Source organism: Grus americana, chromosome 12 (assembly GCF_028858705.1).
Source record: "Grus americana isolate bGruAme1 chromosome 12, bGruAme1.mat, whole genome shotgun sequence".
Lineage (NCBI taxonomy): Eukaryota > Metazoa > Chordata > Aves > Gruiformes > Gruidae > Grus > Grus americana.
This window is the reverse complement of record NC_072863.1, coordinates 10,800,367-10,821,697: the sequence shown is the minus strand read 5'-3', so window position 1 is coordinate 10,821,697 and position 21,331 is coordinate 10,800,367. Positions and strand designations below refer to the sequence as shown.

At 54.1% G+C, this 21,331-nt stretch overlaps 1 protein-coding gene across 10 annotated transcripts in view; it reads right to left on the bottom strand.

Moving 5' to 3' along the window:
* Window positions 1–21,331, bottom strand: part of DLG3 (discs large MAGUK scaffold protein 3) — an 82,984-nt gene that overhangs the window by 55,886 nt on the left and 5,767 nt on the right. For 5 of the 10 annotated variants that reach the window (XM_054839894.1, XM_054839893.1, XM_054839892.1 and 2 more), the window contains exons 3-4: window positions 17,359–17,507; window positions 15,647–15,802 (exon numbers count right to left, since the gene is read on the bottom strand). In XM_054839894.1, coding sequence (XP_054695869.1) covers window positions 15,647–15,802; window positions 17,359–17,507 — 305 coding nt within the window. Of the gene's footprint in view, window positions 1–1,060; window positions 1,783–15,646; window positions 15,803–17,358; window positions 17,508–21,331 lie in introns of those variants that run through there. The other 5 variants (XM_054839902.1, XM_054839898.1, XM_054839899.1 and 2 more) reach the window with 2 other exon arrangements.

The following is a 21,331-nucleotide window of genomic DNA, read 5'->3' as shown; positions in this document are numbered from 1 at the left end:
TGAGCATATCAGCTTTGAATTTATTTATTTCAACCAGAGCTACAGACTGAGTAATGAAGAAAAAACAGGGGAAGGGAAGAAGAGGGTTGTGTTTTCCAAGGGGAAAGGAGGAGAGAATTCCCACTGATTCCCGTGTGTCTGCCTGGTACAGTGTCTTGAAATAATAATTAGAAGGATCAATAAGAAATCATATGAGGTTTGAAGATAATGAATGAAAGAGGCAGAAGCAGCAAATTGAAATGCCTTTCTCTAAAGCAGGGTAAATTGTTTTTCAGGCAGGGTCTAGCCTCCATTTTAATGCTTTGCAAACAGCTCCAACCATTTTCTAAGCTGGCTTGCGGTTCAAAACAAGACTGGTCTCTCCATTTAGGGGAGAAAGAGAGACACAGCCTAAGAATGGGTCCTGGAGGAGAACACTAATAAAATGAATGTGTGTGGGAAGAAATGGAGGCAGTGAAATGGGGCAGAAAGGACACAGCATGCCAGCGACCAGAGCAGGGTTACGTAATAATCTCGGGGAACAGGGACGTAGCAGCAGAGCAAGGAAACCACAACTCAATGGAGAGCAGGTGCCAGTTTCGGAGCGTTGACAAGCGGCACCGCGAGCCCATGAGGCTGCTCAGCAGGCAGCATGCCCCACGCCTGCTAAACACAGTATGATGGGATGGCCTCCACAATGCTGGCGCTTCAGGCAACAGCACTGTAAGCGGCGAGGACCTCGGGTGGGGTGTCCAAAAAATATCACACCTGATGCCCACCTTGTGCTGAGCCATACCCAGCTGGCCCAGCTTGGCCCCTGGGAGGCTGCTCCAATGCAGAGCTCCTACGCTGGGCAGGACCGCAGGGGCCAGACTGAGCAACAGCAATGCCAACCTGAGTGACGCCGGCAGCCAGCCCGAGCAACGATGATGGCCAACCGCAACAACGCCAGAGTCCACCCCCGGGGTAACGCTGCACCCTGCCACGACCCTGCCACTCTCCCCAGGTTACACCCATCAGCCGCCCGCCCCGTCCCATTCCGTCCCTCACCGGGGAGCCGCTGCTCGGGGCTGGCCCGTACCTGCTCGTACCAGTCGCGGCTCGAACACGTGCACTCGGGCCACCAGCCCGGGCCGCTCCCGTTCACCTTGGGTGCGCTCTTCCCCGGCGGCGGCGGCTTCAGCGCAGCGGGGTCGCGGGCGGGGGGGCCCAGCTTGGCCTTGCCGCGGGCGGCGGGCGCGGCACCCCCGTGCGCGGGCAGGGTCTGCGAGCCGTACCCGCCGTAGCCGTACTGCTCGTGCTGCCACTCGCCGTAGGAGGGGGGCTCCATGCGCCGCAGGGCCGCCATCCGCGTCACCTCGTAGCACTCGGGGCACTTGCAGCAGTGGTGGTGCTTGTGCATCGCTGCCCTCACACCATAGAGCCGGCAGAGAGGGAGGGCGGGAGGGAGGGAGGCGGCGCGGAGGGAGGGATGCTCGGGGGGCGGCAGCGGCCCCCGCCCCACGCAAGGCGCGCTGCCGCCTCCTCGCCCGTTCGGCGCCCCCGGCCCCGCGGGCGGGAGCGGGAGGAGGAAGGGGGGGTGCGTGGTGGTCTTACAGCGCGGTGATGTCCGCGGGGGCGCGCCGCGGCATCGTCCGCAGCGCCGCTCAGTCCCAGGGCCGCTCCCGGCGCGGGGCGCGTGGCAGCGGCTCCATCCCGCTCCACTGCATGGGGCTGCTCAGCCTGGTCCGGCTCGGCTCAGCCCGGTCCGGCGCGACTCGGGAGCGCGGAGCGCGGCACCTGCGGCGGCGCGAAGCATCCCCCGTCTCCTCCCCCCTCCCCCCCCCCCCCGACGGCCAATCCGCGCCGGCGGAGCCCCCGCGTCCCGCCCCGCCGATAGGCGCGGGGGGTGAGGGGGAGCCGCTCACCGTGCCCCGCGGCCGCGCTTGCCTCCACTGGACGGGGCAGTTTCCGGGCAGCGGGTCCGAAAGCCGCCTGCGAACAGCGGGCCTCGGGGAGTGCCCGTGCGGCCCCTGCTGCTCCCCGGCAGCCTGCGCTAGCAGGATCCAGTAGGAACAGAAATCCTCTGCTCAACAGCCTCGTGCAGCTCCTGCAGCTGCCCTCACCCCGTCCCCATGCCCAGATGCACCAGGCAGCTCTTGTGTAGCTCCATTCCTCTAGCCCCAGCATGGTGGTGGGCGGCCCATGCAGCTTTGTGGTTGACACCAAGAGGTGTTCACTTCGCATCAGCTGTGATCCGCGCTGGAGTATGGAATCATTTTTCCAGACCTGAACCATGGTCACCAGCCTGGCAGCAATCTCTCTGTTGCATCCCCACGTCAGCTTTCACCCTGCTTTGCTGGAAATGTTACCATGCGCTCCAGCCCAGCACCCTGGGGTTGCTGCCATTGCCCCGTGAGCCATGGGTGCATTGGGGGTGTAGAAACCCCAAGGGCCCTTCCTGGGCCTTCTGCCCACTGCCATTAGGGGATGGTAAAAGCAGAGCTGAAATGCCTGCTGGTGCAGCAGGGCAAGGACCCTGCTCCCAGTGCAGCTCAGGCAGTCCCTCACCTCTTGCAACAGAAGTCCCAGGGTAGAAGATGTTCAGAAGAGAGTCACCCACACAAATTGAAGGGTAGAAACAAAAAGCATTACAAAAACCCACATCTGACCAGTTAGAACCTGAACCTGGCCTCCTAATGCTTAAGGGTTGTAATAAACATTAGGGTGGGTGAAGAATTATTTGAAGAAATGGTATATAAATATGTAGAAGAGCAATAAAAGGTGTGCAATAGGGGTCCCTCAGGACACAGGTAAAGGAATGAGACAGAAGGAGGAGAGGGCCACAAGATGAGGTGGTTCAACACCCCAATTGAGGCTGCAAGATCTGCAGGCTCCTGCTGGCCTCATGCAGCTGGCGCAACATGGCCCTGCTCACAAGCAAGGCCGTGGGAAGAGGAAGTGCGTGACGGCTGGTCAGATGAATGCCCCTGCTTGCTTCTTGTTTCTTAAGCTCGTTAAACCACAATACAGAATTACTTCTGCAGTTGACCACTGCAGACAGAGGTGCTCCTGCAGTGTTTGCTCCCAAGTGGTGAAGTGAAATAGTTGCTTCTGGGCAAAGGGAAGGGGGCACAAGACACCCCATAACTGGGATCCGTGTTGTCCCCGAGCCCCACGGTCCCCACCACATGGTGCAGAGCTTGTCATCTCCAGCACTGCCTGTGCTTCATTGCCTCTGAGCTGCTCAGGTTACCTCCATCACAGGATGGATGCTATGATCATGTGCTGCTTCATGCTTAATGCCATGGAGCAGTGTTGTGGCTCAGATATGTTACATGAAAATTTCCCCAGCTGCACACTTAGGACAGTCATAATGTTCCCAGATAAGCGAGTCTAGAGAGCCTGCCCCCACCATGCTGGCCTCAAGCAGCCAAGCACAGCACTGCTGCTGAGCCCTCGGCAACAGCTCCACAGGTGAGCCTCACCCTGCTGCTCCCAGGGGCTCTCGCTGACAAACAGTTATGGGACCTGGGTGCTCTGTGGCACTGACCCAAAGACGCAGCAAGATGAAGCCAACAGCTACACATAAGAAAGTGCTGCTGCCCTGCAGAGCTCAGTCCCACAAGACACTGCAGACCCCAGGAGCTCACAAGGCAAGGAAGGATTGGATGCCTGCATGCAAAGCAAACTTTTTCAGAATTACTTTAATGAATGAAAAACTGTGTTTGTGTGCATGGAAGGAAAGCATGCAGTGTTGGCATTAACAAAGAACTTTACACTTCAGGCTCTAAGAAATTAAGATCATTTCCACATCTTGTACTGCTCCTTCTGCCATCTCCCAGAGCACATGGGGCTCGCCCTGCAGGAGGATGCTGGGCTGACAAGCCCTGTGCTCTGGGGAGATGCTGTACCTCCTGGTCCACCTGTACCTGTACCAGCCAGCGTGGACCAGGGATCTGGGGGATCTCATCTGTGGGGAGAGGGCATCTTGCAGCAGTGAGGGCAGAGGTGGGAACAAGGGGAGGGACTGGGGCAGGAATGAAGCTGAGGTAGGGGACTGCTGCACCAAAGCAGAGCAATAAGCCTTGTAGAAGAAAGCTGGTGGCCTGTGTCTCCTGCATGAGAGTAAAAGGTCATGAAGTCCATCTTGGCTACCCACCCTGTGGCACCTCTGAATCACTTCATCAACGAGATGTGCCCAGAACCTGTAATGCAACCATAACTAATTACTGCTCCAGCCCAGCTGCAAACCTCTCTTCCATTGCAGTTCGCACCTGAGGATGGCACGGTTTGGCTGCAGGGACCATGCAGTGTGCAGAGCCCCACTGGCCACCCAGTGAGGCCCCCTCCACTACCATGAGCCTCCACCAAAGCCGTCTTTGGGTCAAGGTCAGACAGGAGACCCATGTCTGGAAGAGGCTGATTTGGATGGGAGGATAGCACTGGGAAAGGGTACACAAGGAGTTTGTAACCCCAACTGCTCGCACCTGCCCTGCTCCAGAGATGTCTCCTCCTTTCACTCAGTCCTGTGGTGGGGGCAGGCAGGGACATGGGCATTCACTTAGGGGGAAGTGCAAAAGCAAAGGACAAGACCTGTTAGGGGAAAATACTTTAATAAGGAGCTGAGTGAACAATTAAGAGAAGCATTCAATTTATTTTTTCCCCCCATGGCAGACTTAAGTGTGTCCTCCACGAGGAAGGTCTCTGGTCCTCTCCTTTGCCTCCAGCAGCCCTGCAGGTGGGGCAGCCATGCATGCAATGGGCATCCGCACATGGGAAACACCCTTGCTGCCAGCCCTAGAGTGCCAGCATCACTGGCTCCAACCCATTCTGCTTGTCAGCTCACAAACTCAGGGATGACTCCACAATCTAAGACCTTCTGCTTCTTCCCCCAGCTCTCTTATCTGCTAGTGCTTCATCACCACCTGCAAATGGAGGGGCCTTGAGCCTTAACCACTGCAGTTCTGATGGAGCCTTTCCCTACCCACTTGCAGCTCCCCTTCTTAAAACCTGCATGTCCCACTTAACTGCCACAAGAGTTGTTTAATTCTTACTCATTTGTAGTGAACTGCATGTGCTGCCTGCTATCCACAATTAAAAGGAAAAAAAAAAAAATCCCTGGTTGCTGCCACCTGCTTTCAATGCTCCCTAACACTCTGCAGGGTTATTGAGCTCAAGAGGAGGCCAGGACCAGCTGGCCAGGGGCATCCACATCCTGCGCTTCTCAAGCTTGCTTCAGTGAGTGGAAGCATTTTCTCTACTGGGAGTGGTACTGCTGGAGCCCAAACAGTGCAGGCACCTGCACTGGGGTGCCCAGACCTGGGTGTGGCAGGGCAGGCACAGTGCCCAGTGCCTTCAGGCAGCTGTAGGCATCTTGCCCTAGTGATGTGGGCATTCAGCAGGGCTAAAGGGGCTGGGAGTTGATTTCCAGGCAGATGCCTTCATGGAGGGAAGCAATTCAAGGAAACTAAGAGAGCTCTCATCCTCTACCCTCTTCCTACCATAAGCCTGCCTAACATTTAAATTCAGCTTTGGCAGCTGCTCTGTTTACAGGTGTTAATTTCAGCAAAGTGTCAAGAAATCCCCAGAGATGGTGTTATTTACATGGCACGAAGGGGCACGTAGCTAGGTTTTATCTGGCATTGCTGGCATTTCAGCCACTGTTGTTGCTTCCTTCCTCTCATATGAAGTCCTGCAGGAAGAGAAAGGCAAGTGTGAAGGATGAGGAGCTGGGGTTTTGTTGCACCTACAACCTTTCTAGGAGCGGAAGACGGGGCAGGCTGAAGGCAGCCAGCTCCTAGCAGAGACAATGGTCACGCAAGCACTGTCACACTGCTCCTTGCCTTTAGCCCAAGTGGTAGCTGGGTCCTGCCAGAGGAACTGAAGTCATGTGTTAGCTCTGAGCCTGGGTGCAGATGGAGAACGTGTGATCTTCGTAATGCTGGAGGATAAGGTGGGGGACAGTTTTGCATGGGGGAGGTACCTCCCTCAACTGCAATCACCTGCAAAAAGCTATCCAATGTCCAAAGCACAGCAGGGTCTGCAGCCACCCAGCTGAGAATGGGGGGCAAGGAGCACTGAGAGGTAAAAGTGTGTTGGGGGGAGCAAGCCACTGGGAAATGAGCAACAAAGGGAGGAACCAAGTGAGCTTAGCCCAGTCCATCAGTCAGTTCCTTAGCACTACCATAGACCCCCATCCAGCAGGGATTTGCAATTTGCTGTGTCTGGGGCTTGTCAAATGAAACTTGAACAGGCACTCTGCAGAGCCAGCTGCACAGCAAGTGGGCAAATGGGGCCGGCGGTTCCTGTGAGCATTGGAGGGTTTGCACAGTCACGGGTGAGTGGGAAGGAGCAGGATAACAAATATCTCATGCTGAGACTGTTCCTCCCTGCCACCAGCAGCAATTCATGTTGGGAAATGTGCAGCTGGGATAATAATAACCAGGTATACCAAGGGACCAATAGCTCTCAGGGCAGTTGCTAAAGAAATTATTCTCCTCCAGGGAAAAACCATTTTCACTCTATTAATGATCCCTGATATGTTGCCCAGTGCCACTCCACAGTTCCAATATCCTCACTTGTGGCAGCAATGGCACAGGGGTCTTCAATAAGCACCACGGCTGCTTTCTGCAATTGAAATTATGGCCAACTAAATGCCTTTCATGGCTGCACTGGTGGGGGAGAGGAGCAATGGAGACCTGAGACAGGTCCCTGCAGCAGAGCCCAGGCTCCCTCCCTGTAAAGGAGAGCCTGGAGGCTCTATTTAATAGCAATCAACTGCAGCAGCCTTTATAGATTTCCTGACTGCCTCACAGCACTCTCCTCATCATCTGGCAGAGAGGCTTCTGCCTTGCGCTGGAGCACTTGAAGCATGGGCTGGCCGTGGGCTGCGTTCCTGGGGCACCTCCCTGAGTGCAAAGGAAGAGCCTTGCTGCTGCATGGGCATGGCAATTACAGCACTGTTGTGCCTTGTAGGTGCCCAGTCCTTGTGTGTGCTTCATTTGCTTTAGAATAAAGCACATTCACAGCCTGATGGAGCAGAGGGAGGTTTGAAAATGTGATCAGGGCACAACTTCACCACTCCAAGCCAGAGTCAGAGTGAGGTAATTCGAAGTCTCATGTCTTTAAGGGAATTGGTTGATATTTTTTTGGTCCTGTACCTTGATCTCCAGCTGGTTGTGCCCAGTGTGATGCCACCAGACATCCTGTTTCGCTGCATCTTTCACTAGTACCAAGCTGTCCCTGGGTGTGCTTACATACTCAGACTTAGTGGCAGCTGAACACACCCCACTCGTGCTGTAGAAGGTTGTTGGACATTTGGCCAGCCCTGCCCGAGCTGATATGTCCTTAGGCCACAAAACCCCACAAGTCAGCTCTCACGGGCTGCCCACCAGAAGCCACCTCTGCAGGAACCAGTCCTACCCTCAGAGTGGGTCTACATGTGGTTCTGAAAGTGCTGCAAGGGCTCAGCACTGTTCTGCTTAGATCTGGGGTTGCCCTGGGCAGCGCACACCTGCCCAGAAGGACCTTTCCCCACATCCAGGGCTCAGGGATACCCTTCCCTCAATTATTCCTACCCTATGTGGGGGGAAAAGAAGGGAAGCTCTGTGGATCCACATCATCTCTCTCTCACCTGGCCAGCCCTGCTCCAATCTGCCCCTTCCAGACAGAGCAAAGCCCATTCAGCAACTCCCACTGCCCCCAGCCAGTAGCTCAAGGGGACAATGGCACCTCATCTGGGCTGTGCTGCCCCAGGACACGCTTTCCAGTGTGGGAACCTGCACAACCTCGGGGAGAAAAATGAATGCTGGTGTCCCTGGGAGCCCCGGCCCCCCGCGGTGGTTGGGAGGTGGCCACCTGGCTAGCCCTTGCCCTCTCTGCTGCCTCTACTCTGTCTCCTTTAAGGGAGAAAGTTCTGCTCCGAAATACCTGAATGGCTGTCCCCGCCCCCGGCCTGCCTACCGGCCGCTCGGCCAATCAGCGTGCGCGCTGCAAGGCCGCAGCCGGCTCACGGACCTCTCTTAAAGGCGCACTGTGGCCACCCGCCCGTCCCTTCTGCCGCCCCTATGCTGGAAGAAGACACAACCGTTTCAGAAGCCCCGAGGTGACTGGGTCCCAGCCGTGGGGTGAGGAGGTGTCCCCCAGGGCACAGGCTCACCCTTTACACCTGTGTTCCTCAGGAGTTGCACACTGGCAATGCAAGCAAGCCCTGGATGACAGATGACATCAAGGGATGACGTGCTGCTTACCTCACTCTGGCTTCAGGGCTTGGTTTGGACAAAGGATAGTTGGGTCCCAGGGACTGGGCATCTACGGGGGCCAGAGAACACAGGTGGGTTGAGTTTCACCCCAAAGGAAGCCAGGCCATGAGCTCTGCCACCAAGCCATGGTCTGGTGAGAGCAGGCAGCTGGGAGAGCGGTTTCACCACCACGCTCTTTTTCTGAACCAGAGCAGTAACGTGGGAGTGCTCCCACAGCAGCAGAGCCCCAAAGCTTACAAAACCTCCCCGCAAAAACACCCTGTGAGATTCAGCTATGCAAAACCTACCACCGCAGAGAGGGGAAATAGCTGTGCAGTATGTGCCAAGGGAGTGGGAATGAACAGTGCAGCAATAGGACTACAACATGCTTGTGAAACAGCGGCCAGAGCTTGCCCCTGGCTTCAGCAATGAATCCAGCTCCAGGACCAGCCTGGGTCTGCCCCTCGCACCGCAATGCAGTGCTCCCTTGCTTGCTCTGCCACAGCTCCTCCCGCAGTCTGCTGTAGCCTGGGCTGTAAAATAATCTGGTCTAAAAATACCCTTAAAAGGGGGGGACAGCCTGGCAGGACATTGCCAGGTTTCCTGGACACATGCAGGTGGGAAGCTGGTTGTGAGGTTGGGGAAACAACGCTGGCCAGGCATGATGCTTTCCATGCCAGTGCTTTGGGCACAGATGCTGGTGTGCCTGAGTGGTGCCAGCCCCAAGAGCTATCTAGGCCACAAACCGCAGGAGGCCTTTGCCTGAGTCTCAATACTTGGAATAATTTTTAGGTGCAATTTTGAAGTTGTGGATGCCCCATCCCTAGAAGTATTCAAGGTCAGGTTGGATGGGGCTTTGAGCAACCTGGTCTAGTGAAAGATGTCCCTGCCCACGGCAGGGGAGTTGGAACTAAATCATCTTTGAAGATCCCTTCCAACACAAACCAGTCTATGAGTATGCCAGCAAGGCTCCTGCAAGGTGCTTTGTACCTGCAGGCTGCAGGGCTCCGGTGGGCGCTGTCCTGCAGCAAACCCTCGCTTCCTGCAGCATGAAGGTTGGCTGGAAATGCTCACACTGCTGCAGCCACACATGGTCTAACCCCCCAGAGCAGGCAGAGCAAAGCAAGAGGAGGTAGCACACAGCAGAGAGCACCTTTCAAAGGGCTCACACTTGGTTTCACAAGAGGGATGATTCCCAAAGCCACATTCATCCACTGTCCTCCTTCCCCTGCAATTCCCCTAGCTCCTACCAATGCCATGGATAATGGGTCTCTCAGTGTAGCTTGATGCTGATCCTCCAAATCTTTAAGACTAAAAACCTTCATGAGCTGTTATTGTGGCTGCTCTATTTATAACAGTGCTGGTATTGCCTCTGCCACCAGAATCCTGATTTCTGTCCAGCCTGATGCCATTAAGATGCAGTGATGTTCCCCCAGCTCCAGCACTGCAGGTAGAAATCAGCTGGCCTGCCAGGCTCTGCCTTCAAGCTTGGCTTGTTCCTTTAAAAAATGGCAAGGAGAGCCCGTTTGTTTTGCAGAAACACACCCAGGAGATTTGTCCTCAGTCTCCCGAGATACTGGGGTGGCTGTGAGAGGGAGCAGAGTCTGGATGGGTGGAGGTCAGGGAGGCACATCCTGTGCTGTAGGCATGTAGGCTCTGCACTTTGAGAGAGCCCCTGGTTGGTTTGTGCTATGGGAGACAGCCTCCAACACTTCACTTTGGTTGCAGAAAGAATGTGGTCAGTCTCCCGACAAGGCAAAGCAGGAAAGGAGGGACCTGGGTGCTGCTGTGGGGACTCTGCACTGAGGCTGCACCAGCTCATTTTGGAAACTTGATGAGCAATGCAGACAGAGACCTAGTTGGAACAGCGCAGTGTCTCACGGAGCTCCTGGCCGGTACTGATGGGGCTGGCCCCTGTTCAGTTCCCATCCCACTGAGATGCCTGTGAATGGTCTCAGTTCTTGCTTTCAGAGCTATGCATGAAACCTATCAGCATGAATCTCAGTGTGCGAGCCACTCCAGCAGCTGTGCTTCCCTGGGGATGGGCAGACACGTGCACTAGATGGAGGCAAACGAAGCTGGAGCATGAATCTGGATGGAGGATGGATGGACTCCAGGCTCATCTGGATGAATCTGGAGAGTGGCCATCTGCAGGACACTCCCCAAAGCCTCCCCTCACTGTCCCCTTTCTGCCACTGTGCGGGGAGTGCTGCACACGCTTGCACCATCACAAAATAACTTCAAAACAGTGATGATGACATGGATGGACAGACCAACAGTCTTATGTCTGGCAGGGCTTTCCTACACTGCACAGCCACAAAAGCCTTGAGGTCTGCCAAGGATCTTCCTTTTGCTGCTGGCTTTAGACAGAAAGTCCTCAAATAGAGTAGGAACAGGTGGCCACGCATAAGTCTTTGGTTTGACAGCCTCGTGGCTCTACTGACTTCTTCATCCTTTGCTGAAGCTGTATATTCAGCTGGGAGAACTGAGGTCTAAGCATCTCCTTATTTATCTCCACAAGCAGGAACAGCAAGAGCCTCTAGTAAAACTGAGGCCATTCAACCCCAAAACGTCCACTGAAGCGGCAGCTCTTACTGACACAGCCTGTGCTGACCCCTCTTTGAGCAGCAGCATCCTTGGGACACAGGCAGCTGGCTGCCCAGCCAGGTGTCCATGCTGTGCAGGGCTGATGTTCAGTCTGAGCGTGTTATTGCAGACAGACACCCTCTCGGCTTCAGCGCTTTAGCTTTCAAGCCTGCATCTGCAATGTTGAAACACAAAACTGCTGGAGAGCATCTGAATGCAGAGCCCTGAAGCAACCTCCAAGCGCAAAGTGGCTCAGGTGATGCCAGGACAGCAGCCAGGGCCTCTGGGCTGTGGGTTGCTGCTTTTCTTCTCTGCTTCTCCTAAAATTAAACATGCTCTCAAAGGCGCATGGGGATGCAATGGGGGGGGAGGGGTGTGTGTCCCTCCAGGAACTGGTTGCTACTCTGCTCCCATTGCTTGAGCATTAGCCACTTCCCAGGATTTTGGGGTTCCAGGGCTGATGCTGCTGGGCTCAAGCTGAGATAAAGCAGTGGCTAGTCTGGCCTGCAGCGATGGCTTCAACTGCCTCCCCAGCCATCCCACAGAGTGGGGTGGTGGGGACAGCAGGGCAGATGCAACCAAGCAACCTCATGGGGGGCTTCTTGGGGAGACTGCATTCATTGTCAGACATTCGCCTGCATCAGGGACCTGCTTCATTTCCCCGATGCTCCTTGTAATAGCAAACGGCTACTTGGTGCTTCCCCTCTCATGTTGCAGAGAAAATGAAGAGCAGTGGGGGCTGCAGCCAAGGCAGGGGGGAGTGGGTAGCTCACAGTGGGCATTTCTGCAGCTGCAACATCCACCACACGCCAGTCTCATCCCAACCTGCTGCGAGTGCCCAGAGCTGCTCCAGCCAGGCAAAACACAGAGCATGGGAATGCCCTTTTCTTTGGCCAAAGGCAAACTGGGAAAGAGGAAAAAGCACTCGAGAAAAGGATGGGGGAAGCAGACAGCAGGTTGCCACAATGGCGGCACAGCCTGCCTTTCTCTGCCAAATTCTCTGGGGAGCTCCACAAACCTTTTTGACACTTGAGTTGTGGGTTATAGGGCAGATGGACACATCTTCTTCAGCAGCAAGTGCAGCAGGGAGGGCTTCAAACACTCTGCCACAGCATTTATGCAGAGCTGGGCTGTGTCCTCGCTGGGACGCAGGGAGGGAAGGGGACATTTTTGGCCTCAGCCCAGCAGACTTAAAGCACAGCCTGCACCTGGCATGCTGCAGGCACGTTCAGTGCCATCCCACGCACCCACAGACTACGAGAGCAGCAGCACCCCCTGCCAGTGAGGTTTCTGATTCACTGGCGATTTCAGAGCATGCACGGAATGTCTGTCCTCTGAAGTGATCTTGCTTGCTCTCTCCATCACGTTAAGACCTGCTGTTGCTCAGTGCCAGCTGTTGGGCTGAGCAAGGACAGAGCTGCAGCACTGGCGTTGGGCAGCGAAGCAAAGAAACTCTTGGCAAGCAGGAGGGAGGGAGGGATGCACAGGCAGGTGACTGTGGGAGGGGCAGCACAGCACTGGCGAGATGACAGGGATGAAGTCAGAGTGGCTGCAGAGCCATGTGGGAGGCAGGAGAGGTTGGTAGGGGAAGAGCAACACTTCCTCACAGGCGCAGAGTTTCTGCTCATCAGTGGCATTGTTCTTTCATTTATCTTTACAGCTGGCTGCTCTCTGCTCCCTGCATGGAGGATGAGAACGGCATTTACTGAGAGAAGCAGCCTTCCTGCCAGCTTGTGAGTGCAGGCAAGCAGCACTGGCCATGTGAGCATCCTCGTGGGTCTTCCCACTGCAGATGCACACAAACCCTGAGCAGCCCTGCTAAGGCAACCACGGGGCTTGGGGAAAGGTTGAAATGGAGGATTTGGCAAATAAAACCCCACAAACCCCAGAGCTCAGGCAAGATTGTGCCTCTGAGTGCCTCAACAGGGCATTTCAGCTGGCTGAGTCCCTTTGCTCTTGCTCCATTGAGGGCTGAACATCCACTCTCCCATGGAGGGATGGTTTCAGTCCACTAAGCCTCACCGTCAGGAAGCACATGTTCCAGCTGTATTTACCAGTCCCACTTCCTTTGCAGCAGCCATTTGCACACTGCTGGGCTACTTGGAGTGCACACACATCCTTGCCAGCAGACAGAAAATTTCCTGTTCCTGGAAGCATTTGTGCGAAGAGGCAATTTATTTCTCATGCGTCTTCCTGGCTAAAGCATATTATGGTGGCTTTTGCTCTGCTATCACTGCTGGGGACAGCTGCAAGAAGGGGAGATGACAAAGCCAGGACAACGGAAAACTTGTTTACATTGACAGATGCAAGAAGAGAATTGCACTTACTTCAGGCAGGACAAGACAGTTCATCATCTTGCTTTTTTATCAGTGGCAGAGTGTCCACTAGAGCTCTTGTTCCTGGGCTGATAGCACCAGGGGGCATCTGCTCTGGCCTGCAGCTGGTGCCCTCCTGCCCTAGCATTAAATATCACCTATTATAAAAGCTTCCCTGGTTCTTCCAAGTGCCATTTGCCATCTCAATTGTTTTACTGAAACCCACGTTGGACATGCCAAAAAGTATGCACCAAAATCTGGGGAGCAAGAGGTCACCATGGAGGTGGGCAGGAGCTGGGTGTGTAGGTGTTATCCAGCCCTGACGCTGTCCTGCATATTGGGGCTGTTGAGAACTGACACAGGAGGCGATGCTGGGCAGGAGCTGAGCTGTCCTCAGTGCCTTCATGCAAGAGCAAGGGACGCAAAGCAGGGCCCGCGCTGCAGTCCATCAGCACAGTCTGCCCCCACACATGGCTGATCCCTTGTCATGGTCTGGATCGCTGGCATGGGGGACTGCTGGAAATGCTCCCGCTCAGCCAGGGCAAGGCCTGTGTTCAGCGATGAAGATGTCATCTTGGGGAACAGGCTCACCGTCATGTCAGAGGCCCCTGTATCCCAGCACAGGGGCTGCCGCAGAGGAGCAGTTCTCGAGCCTGCAGTTCTCGAGTACTGCTTGGTCCCAGTTTCCAGGAAAGCTGCTGGCTCTCCACAGAAAGCAGAGTTTCAGGGAGGACTACAGGCATGGCTAAGCCCAGCACTGACACTACCATCCTGACAGATTTTCCTTTCCAGGTCCCTGCTCTGCCTGTGGCCAGGCTGTGGGATGAAAGCAGCCATCCTCTGGGATTAAAGAGGCTGCAGATGAGAGAGCCCTGCCAGAGCACAGCCCTCCTAGAACCCTGTCCTGCCCACCCAGGTCCCCACTGCCCCCTCCCACTTGGGGCAGTGATGCCCTGCTCCGGGCCAGCAGCTGTGGTCCCTGTGGATGGGTGACCCCAAAAGTGTCAGGGCCTGGCACTGAGGACCAGCTCCTGACCAGTACTGACACAGGCTAGGAAACGAGGAGGCTGAAAATAAAAAAAGCTTCAGAAAAGAATGACAGGAATTATTTCAGGGCTGGAACAACCTGCCTCACACTGAGCAAGTGAAGAAGCCAATCTGTTTAGTTTATCTAAGGGAAAGTTAAGAGGGAACTTAGACGCATCTATAAATACCTACATGTTGGGAACATTTCTGATTGCCACGGTCCTTTATCCTAGCAAACAAAGGCAGCAAAATTTCCTGGGGCTGGGAGCTAAAGCGAGAGAAATCCAGGCTAAGAGCAAAGTGCAAATTTTTAATGGAAAAGATAAATAACCATCAGGCCAGCCAGGCTAGGGACACAGCAGATTCCCAATCACATGAAGTCTTGAAATCAAAGCTAGGTGGCTGCTGCTAAAGGAGACATAGCAACTCAGCCAGACATTTGGGGCTGGATGCAAGAGCCGCCGCACTCCACAGCCTGGGACAGTTAGGAAGAAAATCCCTTAAAATCTTACTGTTCCCAACTGATCAGGCTCTCACCCTTCGTGGGTTTTGCCCTGTGACTCTCCCATCTGTGGTCATGGTTCCCTCCCACTGGTGAACAGAGACTGGCAGCTGAGCTCATTCTCCTGTTGTGTTCAGAAAACCACTGTCCTGCCATTCCAAAATGGGTAAAGAATTGGTGAATGTTTGAAAATGTAGAGAGTACCAAAAGGAAAAAGAGAAATTAAACAGTAAGGGAAAAAAATGGGCCATTACCCATTTTATTGCAGTCAAGAATAAGAAGGGAAACATTTGAAAAGGAGGGAAAAGAAGCAGTGCAATATTTGTATTTAGAATATTTTGGAAGAAGACTTTGTCTTAGCAAACAAGCATTATTTCAAACTATGCCAAAGAAAACAACATTTTCAGTCTGTGGTGAGCTCCATTCATCCCGGCCACTTCATCCCTCCCAAAAGTGTATTTTCCCCTTCACTCGTACCTAAAACTCCCCTCAAATGTGTAGCCTATACAATGCACTCGCATCAGGAGGAAGCTGAGATTTACGATGCACATGCAAATAGATGGTGTTTCCAGGTAAATAAGACAGCAGAGAAAAGCTCCCAGTAAGCTGAGGAATGGACCTGCCATTTAAGAGCTCAGAGAAAAAAATACGGAAATCTGCAATGTGGGAGTTTGCCAGCACTGGGGGCGAGAGGGACGGGGCTGGGAGGATTTCCAGCTCCACGCAGCTTCTTTATTTCTGCGCCATATCCACCTGCCTTCCAAGCCCTGAAGACTGACACCAGGCCATGGTAAATGCTAACGCAAGAGGATGATTTTGGTTTCATCCATTCCCTGGAACAGGTGACTGCTAGATTTCATATCCTGAGCATCATCAGAATAGCCATAAGGAAACACTGCCAGCCCCAGGGGAGGAAAACACCTCCCTGTCCCTGTCCCCATGGTGCTGTCCCCTCAGTGCCAGCCACCAGCTGGGCTGGCAGGGTGGGATGCAGCGTGGGGTGTACGGAGGCTCACCTGGGGCAGGGCGCTGTGAGAGCCGAGCACCAGGCTGCAGACGCTGGCTGGTGCCTCCATTGTCCGTGCTGTCACCCTCACCAGGCGCGGTGGTGTCCCCAGTGTGCTGTCCCCAGCCCCTGCAGGAAGCCTCTGCTCACCATCCTGGGACGGATCCTGAAATGAGACAGGCGGTACATGCAGGTAGGGCAGGCCAGCTTCCTCCAGGCCCTCCCACCACTTCTGGAAGGGCCAAAATGAGCTTCCCCAATGCAGGGGGCTCATACTGTCTTTGATGAGCATCCCACTGCCCATGACAGCCTGCCCTGGCACTGGCCCCATGGGCAGCTCCCTGTTGCATTTCACATTTCAGCAACACAAGATGCCTCACACACAATTTTTGGAGAAAGGAGGAGGGATTTGGTGGCATCAATGGCCTTGGGCTGCATTCAGTGCAGGGAAGCCCTGAGACTGTCTGCTTTGCTCATCCCCTGCTGCGTGCAGGGCACTGTGGGGGGAGCAGGAGCACCTCTTATGCCAGCTGTGCCAGGCCCACAGCTGTTTCCCCACTTGTTTCCACATTTATCTTTAAATATCCTTATTGACTGTCTCATCTCCTCAGAGCCCCATGGACTGGCCACAGAGACTGGCAGCTGTTGCCAGCAGAGCTTGCAGGTTGGTGGATCAAGGCTACAGGAGACCCAAAAAACCAAAGTGGGATCCCACTGCCTACAGTATAACATTACTAAACACTCATTCATAAACAGAGTAGATCTGCAGGTTTGCCTTTAACTAGAGGGACTGCCAATGTAAGCGGGGTCAAGAAAAAATGGGACTAAAATGGTTCCTGATCAGAAGGATACAGATAGCTCCTGCACTGATTGTGGGCAGTTTTGTCTCCCCTGTTCTTGATCATCAAACTCCTTTCAAGTGTTCCTCGTTAGGAGACATTGTTCAGGTCCATCGTTCCTGTGTGCCACTCAGATTTGGTGTCCTCACAGGTATATGATGGGAAGCCATTTCAGTCCGTGAGGCAGAAATATGGTATTTATCTGATAGGATTATTTCACTGAAAGGAGGAATCCCTGAATTTTCGCATTTCTGCACAAAGGTTCCTATATCCTCAGTTCAGAGGGATCCCATAGCATCCTTTGGCAGGGCACAAGGCACTGAGAAAGGGATGGGAAGATGGCCTGCAAAGGCACAAGGCAATGTTATTTACCTCGGTGCCTTTGAGATATCTGAGACCCTACTGCCCAATTCCTGCCTCCCCACCTGGTGCCGTATCTTTTAAAAGGCTGTTGAAAATCAAAGAGAATGCAAATAAAAGAGACAGAAGTTATCTGAGAGCTGGAAAAAATCCTGAAAAGGGAAACTTAAAAGACTCAACCTACTTCACTTATCAAAAGCAGCTCACAAGGTGGCTCGATCAGAGAGCCAAAACGTCTCCACGGGAGACAGCGTCAGACAGGAGCAACTAATCCAGCTGCAACAGCAGAGCAGGAACCAGAGCTGGAGCTGAAGTTATTTGCATTAGGAGTAATGCATTTAACACTTATGAACTAAAGAAATTGCCTCATTAATGAGACAAGCTATGACAGAGGAGGCATGGAAACACCTTTGGTGTAAACTGGCTGGGCTGCAATGGCCAGCGGCCTCTTGTGCCCCTTGCCTCCCCCTTGGTGCAGGAGCATGCAGGATCTGGCCCCGCAGCATCATGCCAGAGCTCTTACCTCAAAGAGGTTTTGGGGCTTTCCGGGTGTGACCGTGGACGTGGGCTCACTGGCCCCATGCTGCTGCCTGGATGTGCCACAACATGTGTCTGGGCTGGGAGACTGCAGGGGTACGGAGCGCAGTGTGAAATCGTAGAATTCATGTATATCTGCAAAACAGTGCCAGAAACATCCACAGGACTGGGGAGGCAGCCCAATGCCAGTGGCCTGCGTGGGGTGCAGCACCTGTGCCCACCTGCTCTGCCCTCAGAGCATTGTAAGTCTGAGCCCTCTGTGAGAGGCTGGCACTTGGATGATGGGCTGGGACAGGGCTCCGCTGGCTCCCCACCCTTGCTGTGCTGCCCACCATGCCCCCCCACCCCCCAAGGCAAGAGGTGTAATGGGGTGCTTGGCTCAGCATGGCTGTGGAAGGCACAGGCATTTCCACTGAGCAATGACCACACGTTTCACATGGACTAAGAGCAAACCATGCTCAGCACATCAATCATAAACCCACCCCATCCCTCTCTCCTCCAGTGTGTGCCAGCCCCATGTGTGGTCCCATGTCCCTGCTGCTCCAAGAAGCCTCCAGCACCAGGTAGCCCCTGCCTGCCTACCGGCCCTGATGCTGCCAAGCTTTTCCCTCCCCATCGCTGCTCCCCAGCACCTCTGGTCCACGGGGGGGGCTTCCTTCCCATGGGGAGAGGCAGAGAGGGCACAGGGCAGTAGAACAGCAGGCTCACACTGTACAAGGTCTAAAACTGATGGCTTTTATCTCCAGATCGTTCCTTGATACATTCCTTCTTCCCACCTGGCATGATACTACCTGCACACTGCCACAAGCAGTGCCAGATCCTCACTCTGGGCTCCAAAGACCTGAGTCTGCTGCTGTAAATCATAGTGGCTCAGGAGAGGGGCGTGAGAATGGGGTGTCCCAGCCCTCACTGCTCCACAGACAGTTATGGGGTGACAGCGGGACCTGATGGCAGCTGCTGCCTGGGGGTAGCCCCAGAGAGGCTGTGGGAGCCCAGACCCTCTCCTAACCCTGCCAGGAGTATTTTGCCATCTCCCGGTCACACATGGAGGACTGCAGGGAGCAGCAGGGCTGCAGTGGGCTTCGCTCCTCCCTAAGGAAGCACCTGCTGCTGTGCACTCATACAGCTGGCAGCCCCCAGCAGCCCCCAACTCATCTCCAGAGCCAAGTCAGACACCTCCTTAGGAGCAGCAAAAGCCAATATACCCATTGCAGAAGTGTTTAATTTCAGAAAGGGAACTACATCAAAAGTGAGAAGCTTTTTTACGAAGAAACTGAAAGGGGTAAAAAAAAGGGTAAAACATTTGTGGGAGGCGTTGAGCATATTTAGAGAGACCCCACTGGGACATCAGAGTAAATGCATAGCGCCTGGTTGGAGGATACTGTAAACGCAAAAGGGAGGAAAGCAAGGCTGGACCATAGGGGAAGGGAGGCTACTAAAAGCCAGAAGACATTAATTTAAACAGCTAAAGCTGTGTCCAAATGAGAAAACCAGGAAGGATGGTAAATGCTGCCAGGTTAAAGGTAAAGCTCCAAAAGGTCGGCCAAAAGAGTCTGGTAAACGCCTTGCAAAAGGCATGAAAAAGTAATAAATCCCTTCAAGCACCTGGGAAACAGGGAGTCTGGCAGAATTGGTAGGGCCAAAATGTCACAGCATCATAAATAAGCACTCGGAGTGGGGAAAGCTGCAGCAGGAACTTGAGTTCATTTTCTGTACCTGCATCTGCTGTGGAGGAGGCTGGAGAGCCCCTCTTCTGTGAGCAACTTCCAAGGGCAAGTGGTGGGTCTCAGCTCAAGGCAGCCGTGGCCGTTCCCCCGGCACTCGCTGGGAGCTGAGGGATGAAGCAGCTGCGCCAGCCCTTCAGTGTCTGATTTCTTGCCTGAAACTATGCCACACCGAGGTACCACAGGGTATTAAATGCCCACTTTATAAAGATTTGCAAAGAAAATCTGGTGAGCCATGGGCAGTGTAAGCAGGGACATGCTGAGCACTGCCCAAGGCTATTTCCCAGGGAGACTTTCACAAAGCAACATTGCACCCCCAGACGCAAGTCCCCATCCTCTCCCTGTGCTTAATGCCCATGCACCGCAGCAGCACACTCATGTTGCAGATGGGAGCAGCATTGAACCTCATCATCCAGCTCCTAGGGGCCAGGTGACCTCCCAGCTGCAGGGAGAAAGCTGCTATAAATCTCAGCTGCTGGCAGAGCAGCTTTGTGTCCACAGGGAGCCCAGCCAGGCTGTGCGGCTGCCCAAGTCCAGGGAGCACCATGCCACTGCCCAGCGTCGATGGCTCTTTTGGAGATGCTGCTTCGTGCTGCATCATTGCCAGGTTCTGTCCTGTGCCCCAGGGAGAAATGGGGCAGCCAGCAATGACGGGAGGAGTGAGAGTCCCCAGATCCACTCACCACACCTGGGGCATCCCCTCTGCAGCTCCCCAGGTGCTAAGCATGCTGCTGGCAGCCCCCAAAACCCTCCCAAATGAGACATGAGGTCATGGCAAGCAGTCATTGCACAGCCAGACAAACGGGACTTTGTTTTTGTGCAAAAACATCTCTCCCTCTGGTTATGAAAATAGTCATTGCGTAATGGGATGGCAAAGGCTGCTGGCTGTGTGGATTATGCTTGGAATGCACAAAACTTCGCAAAAAATGAAAACAGGATTTGAACAGTTCTGTCATGGGAGTGCACTGCTGCCGGTGTCCCCATTCATCACTCATCTGCTGCAGAAACATAGCCTTGGGCTGCCAAACTGGTAAGGCACCTGCAGAGCAGGAAGCTTGTCCTCTGAAGCAGCCACTCTCCACCTCTGAAACCCTCAGCTCATTTTAGACGCTTGCCAGGAGAAGGAATCGTTGCTGTCACCAGGGATTAGAGGAGTTTCAGGATTGGGGGGCGGAGTTCAGGCAGCGAAGGGTGTGGCTGTGACAAGAGTACATTTTAGGACACACGTGCATGTGGCATTAAAGATAATTTAAATATATGCTGGTTTCCTTCGTTTCTTATGGGCATCAAAAGTTGCAGACAAGTCTGCTTCACCTGTGCACTTTAAGAGCAGGACTACCTGAAAAGCCTCAGTAAGAAGACGTTGTGGTAGAAAAAGATAATGCTGCATGTTCTCTCTTACAGCCCAATTTCTGTTTGATGACAGTGTAAATCTGCTCTGGATCTAATTAGGAAGAGTAACTAAAGATTTATAGAGATTAGAATTTGTCTAACAATTTCCTCCTGGGGTCAATATGCCAAATAAATGTCATTAAGTATTTCTATAGCACCAGGATCCAAGGGCTCACGCTGCACCCTTGTGCCAGCTGGCACGTGCACTTCCAGAAAATGACATTTCTTCCCTGATGCGTGCACTGTCATCAGCTGTGTCACCGCAGATTTACCCCAAGCAGAAACTCCAGCCTCACACCAGCCTCCCAGCCACAGCCCCACTGCTGTAGGGAAGAGTCACACCTGTGGCTGCCACAGCAGAGCTTTCAAGCAAGCTACTAGTTTCCATCCTTGGATAAGGGCTAATTTACAAGAGGAGTCCTCAGGGCTGGGAATCCTCCAGACTCCTCCAGTTTTCCACCCTGGCTCCTGCAGCCACCTGGTGAAGCCATGACTGCGATCCCTAGTAGCTAGCATTGCTGGCGAGCCGAGTTCCCAGTTGGAGTTTTGCACTCAGGGAACACCATGGGTCAGCAACGGCCTGCCTCTCCTTGTGCCTCCGCAGCAGCAGGGCTCTCCAGGAGGAACCTTTTTTGGGGAACTGCAGGGGAGGGTTGGGGGCCTGAGCAGATGACAGGACCTCAATGGGGTCTGTGCCAGCCACTGCTTGGGCATGGGAGAGAAGCCAAGCCCCAGAGGGCTTTCAGGAGAAGCGCTTTGGGCTGCTGGCAGCTGGGGTAGCTGAGCACACAAAACCCCTGCCTGTCTGCCCAGCTTTGCCCGCTGCAAAGGGCACAATGGCCC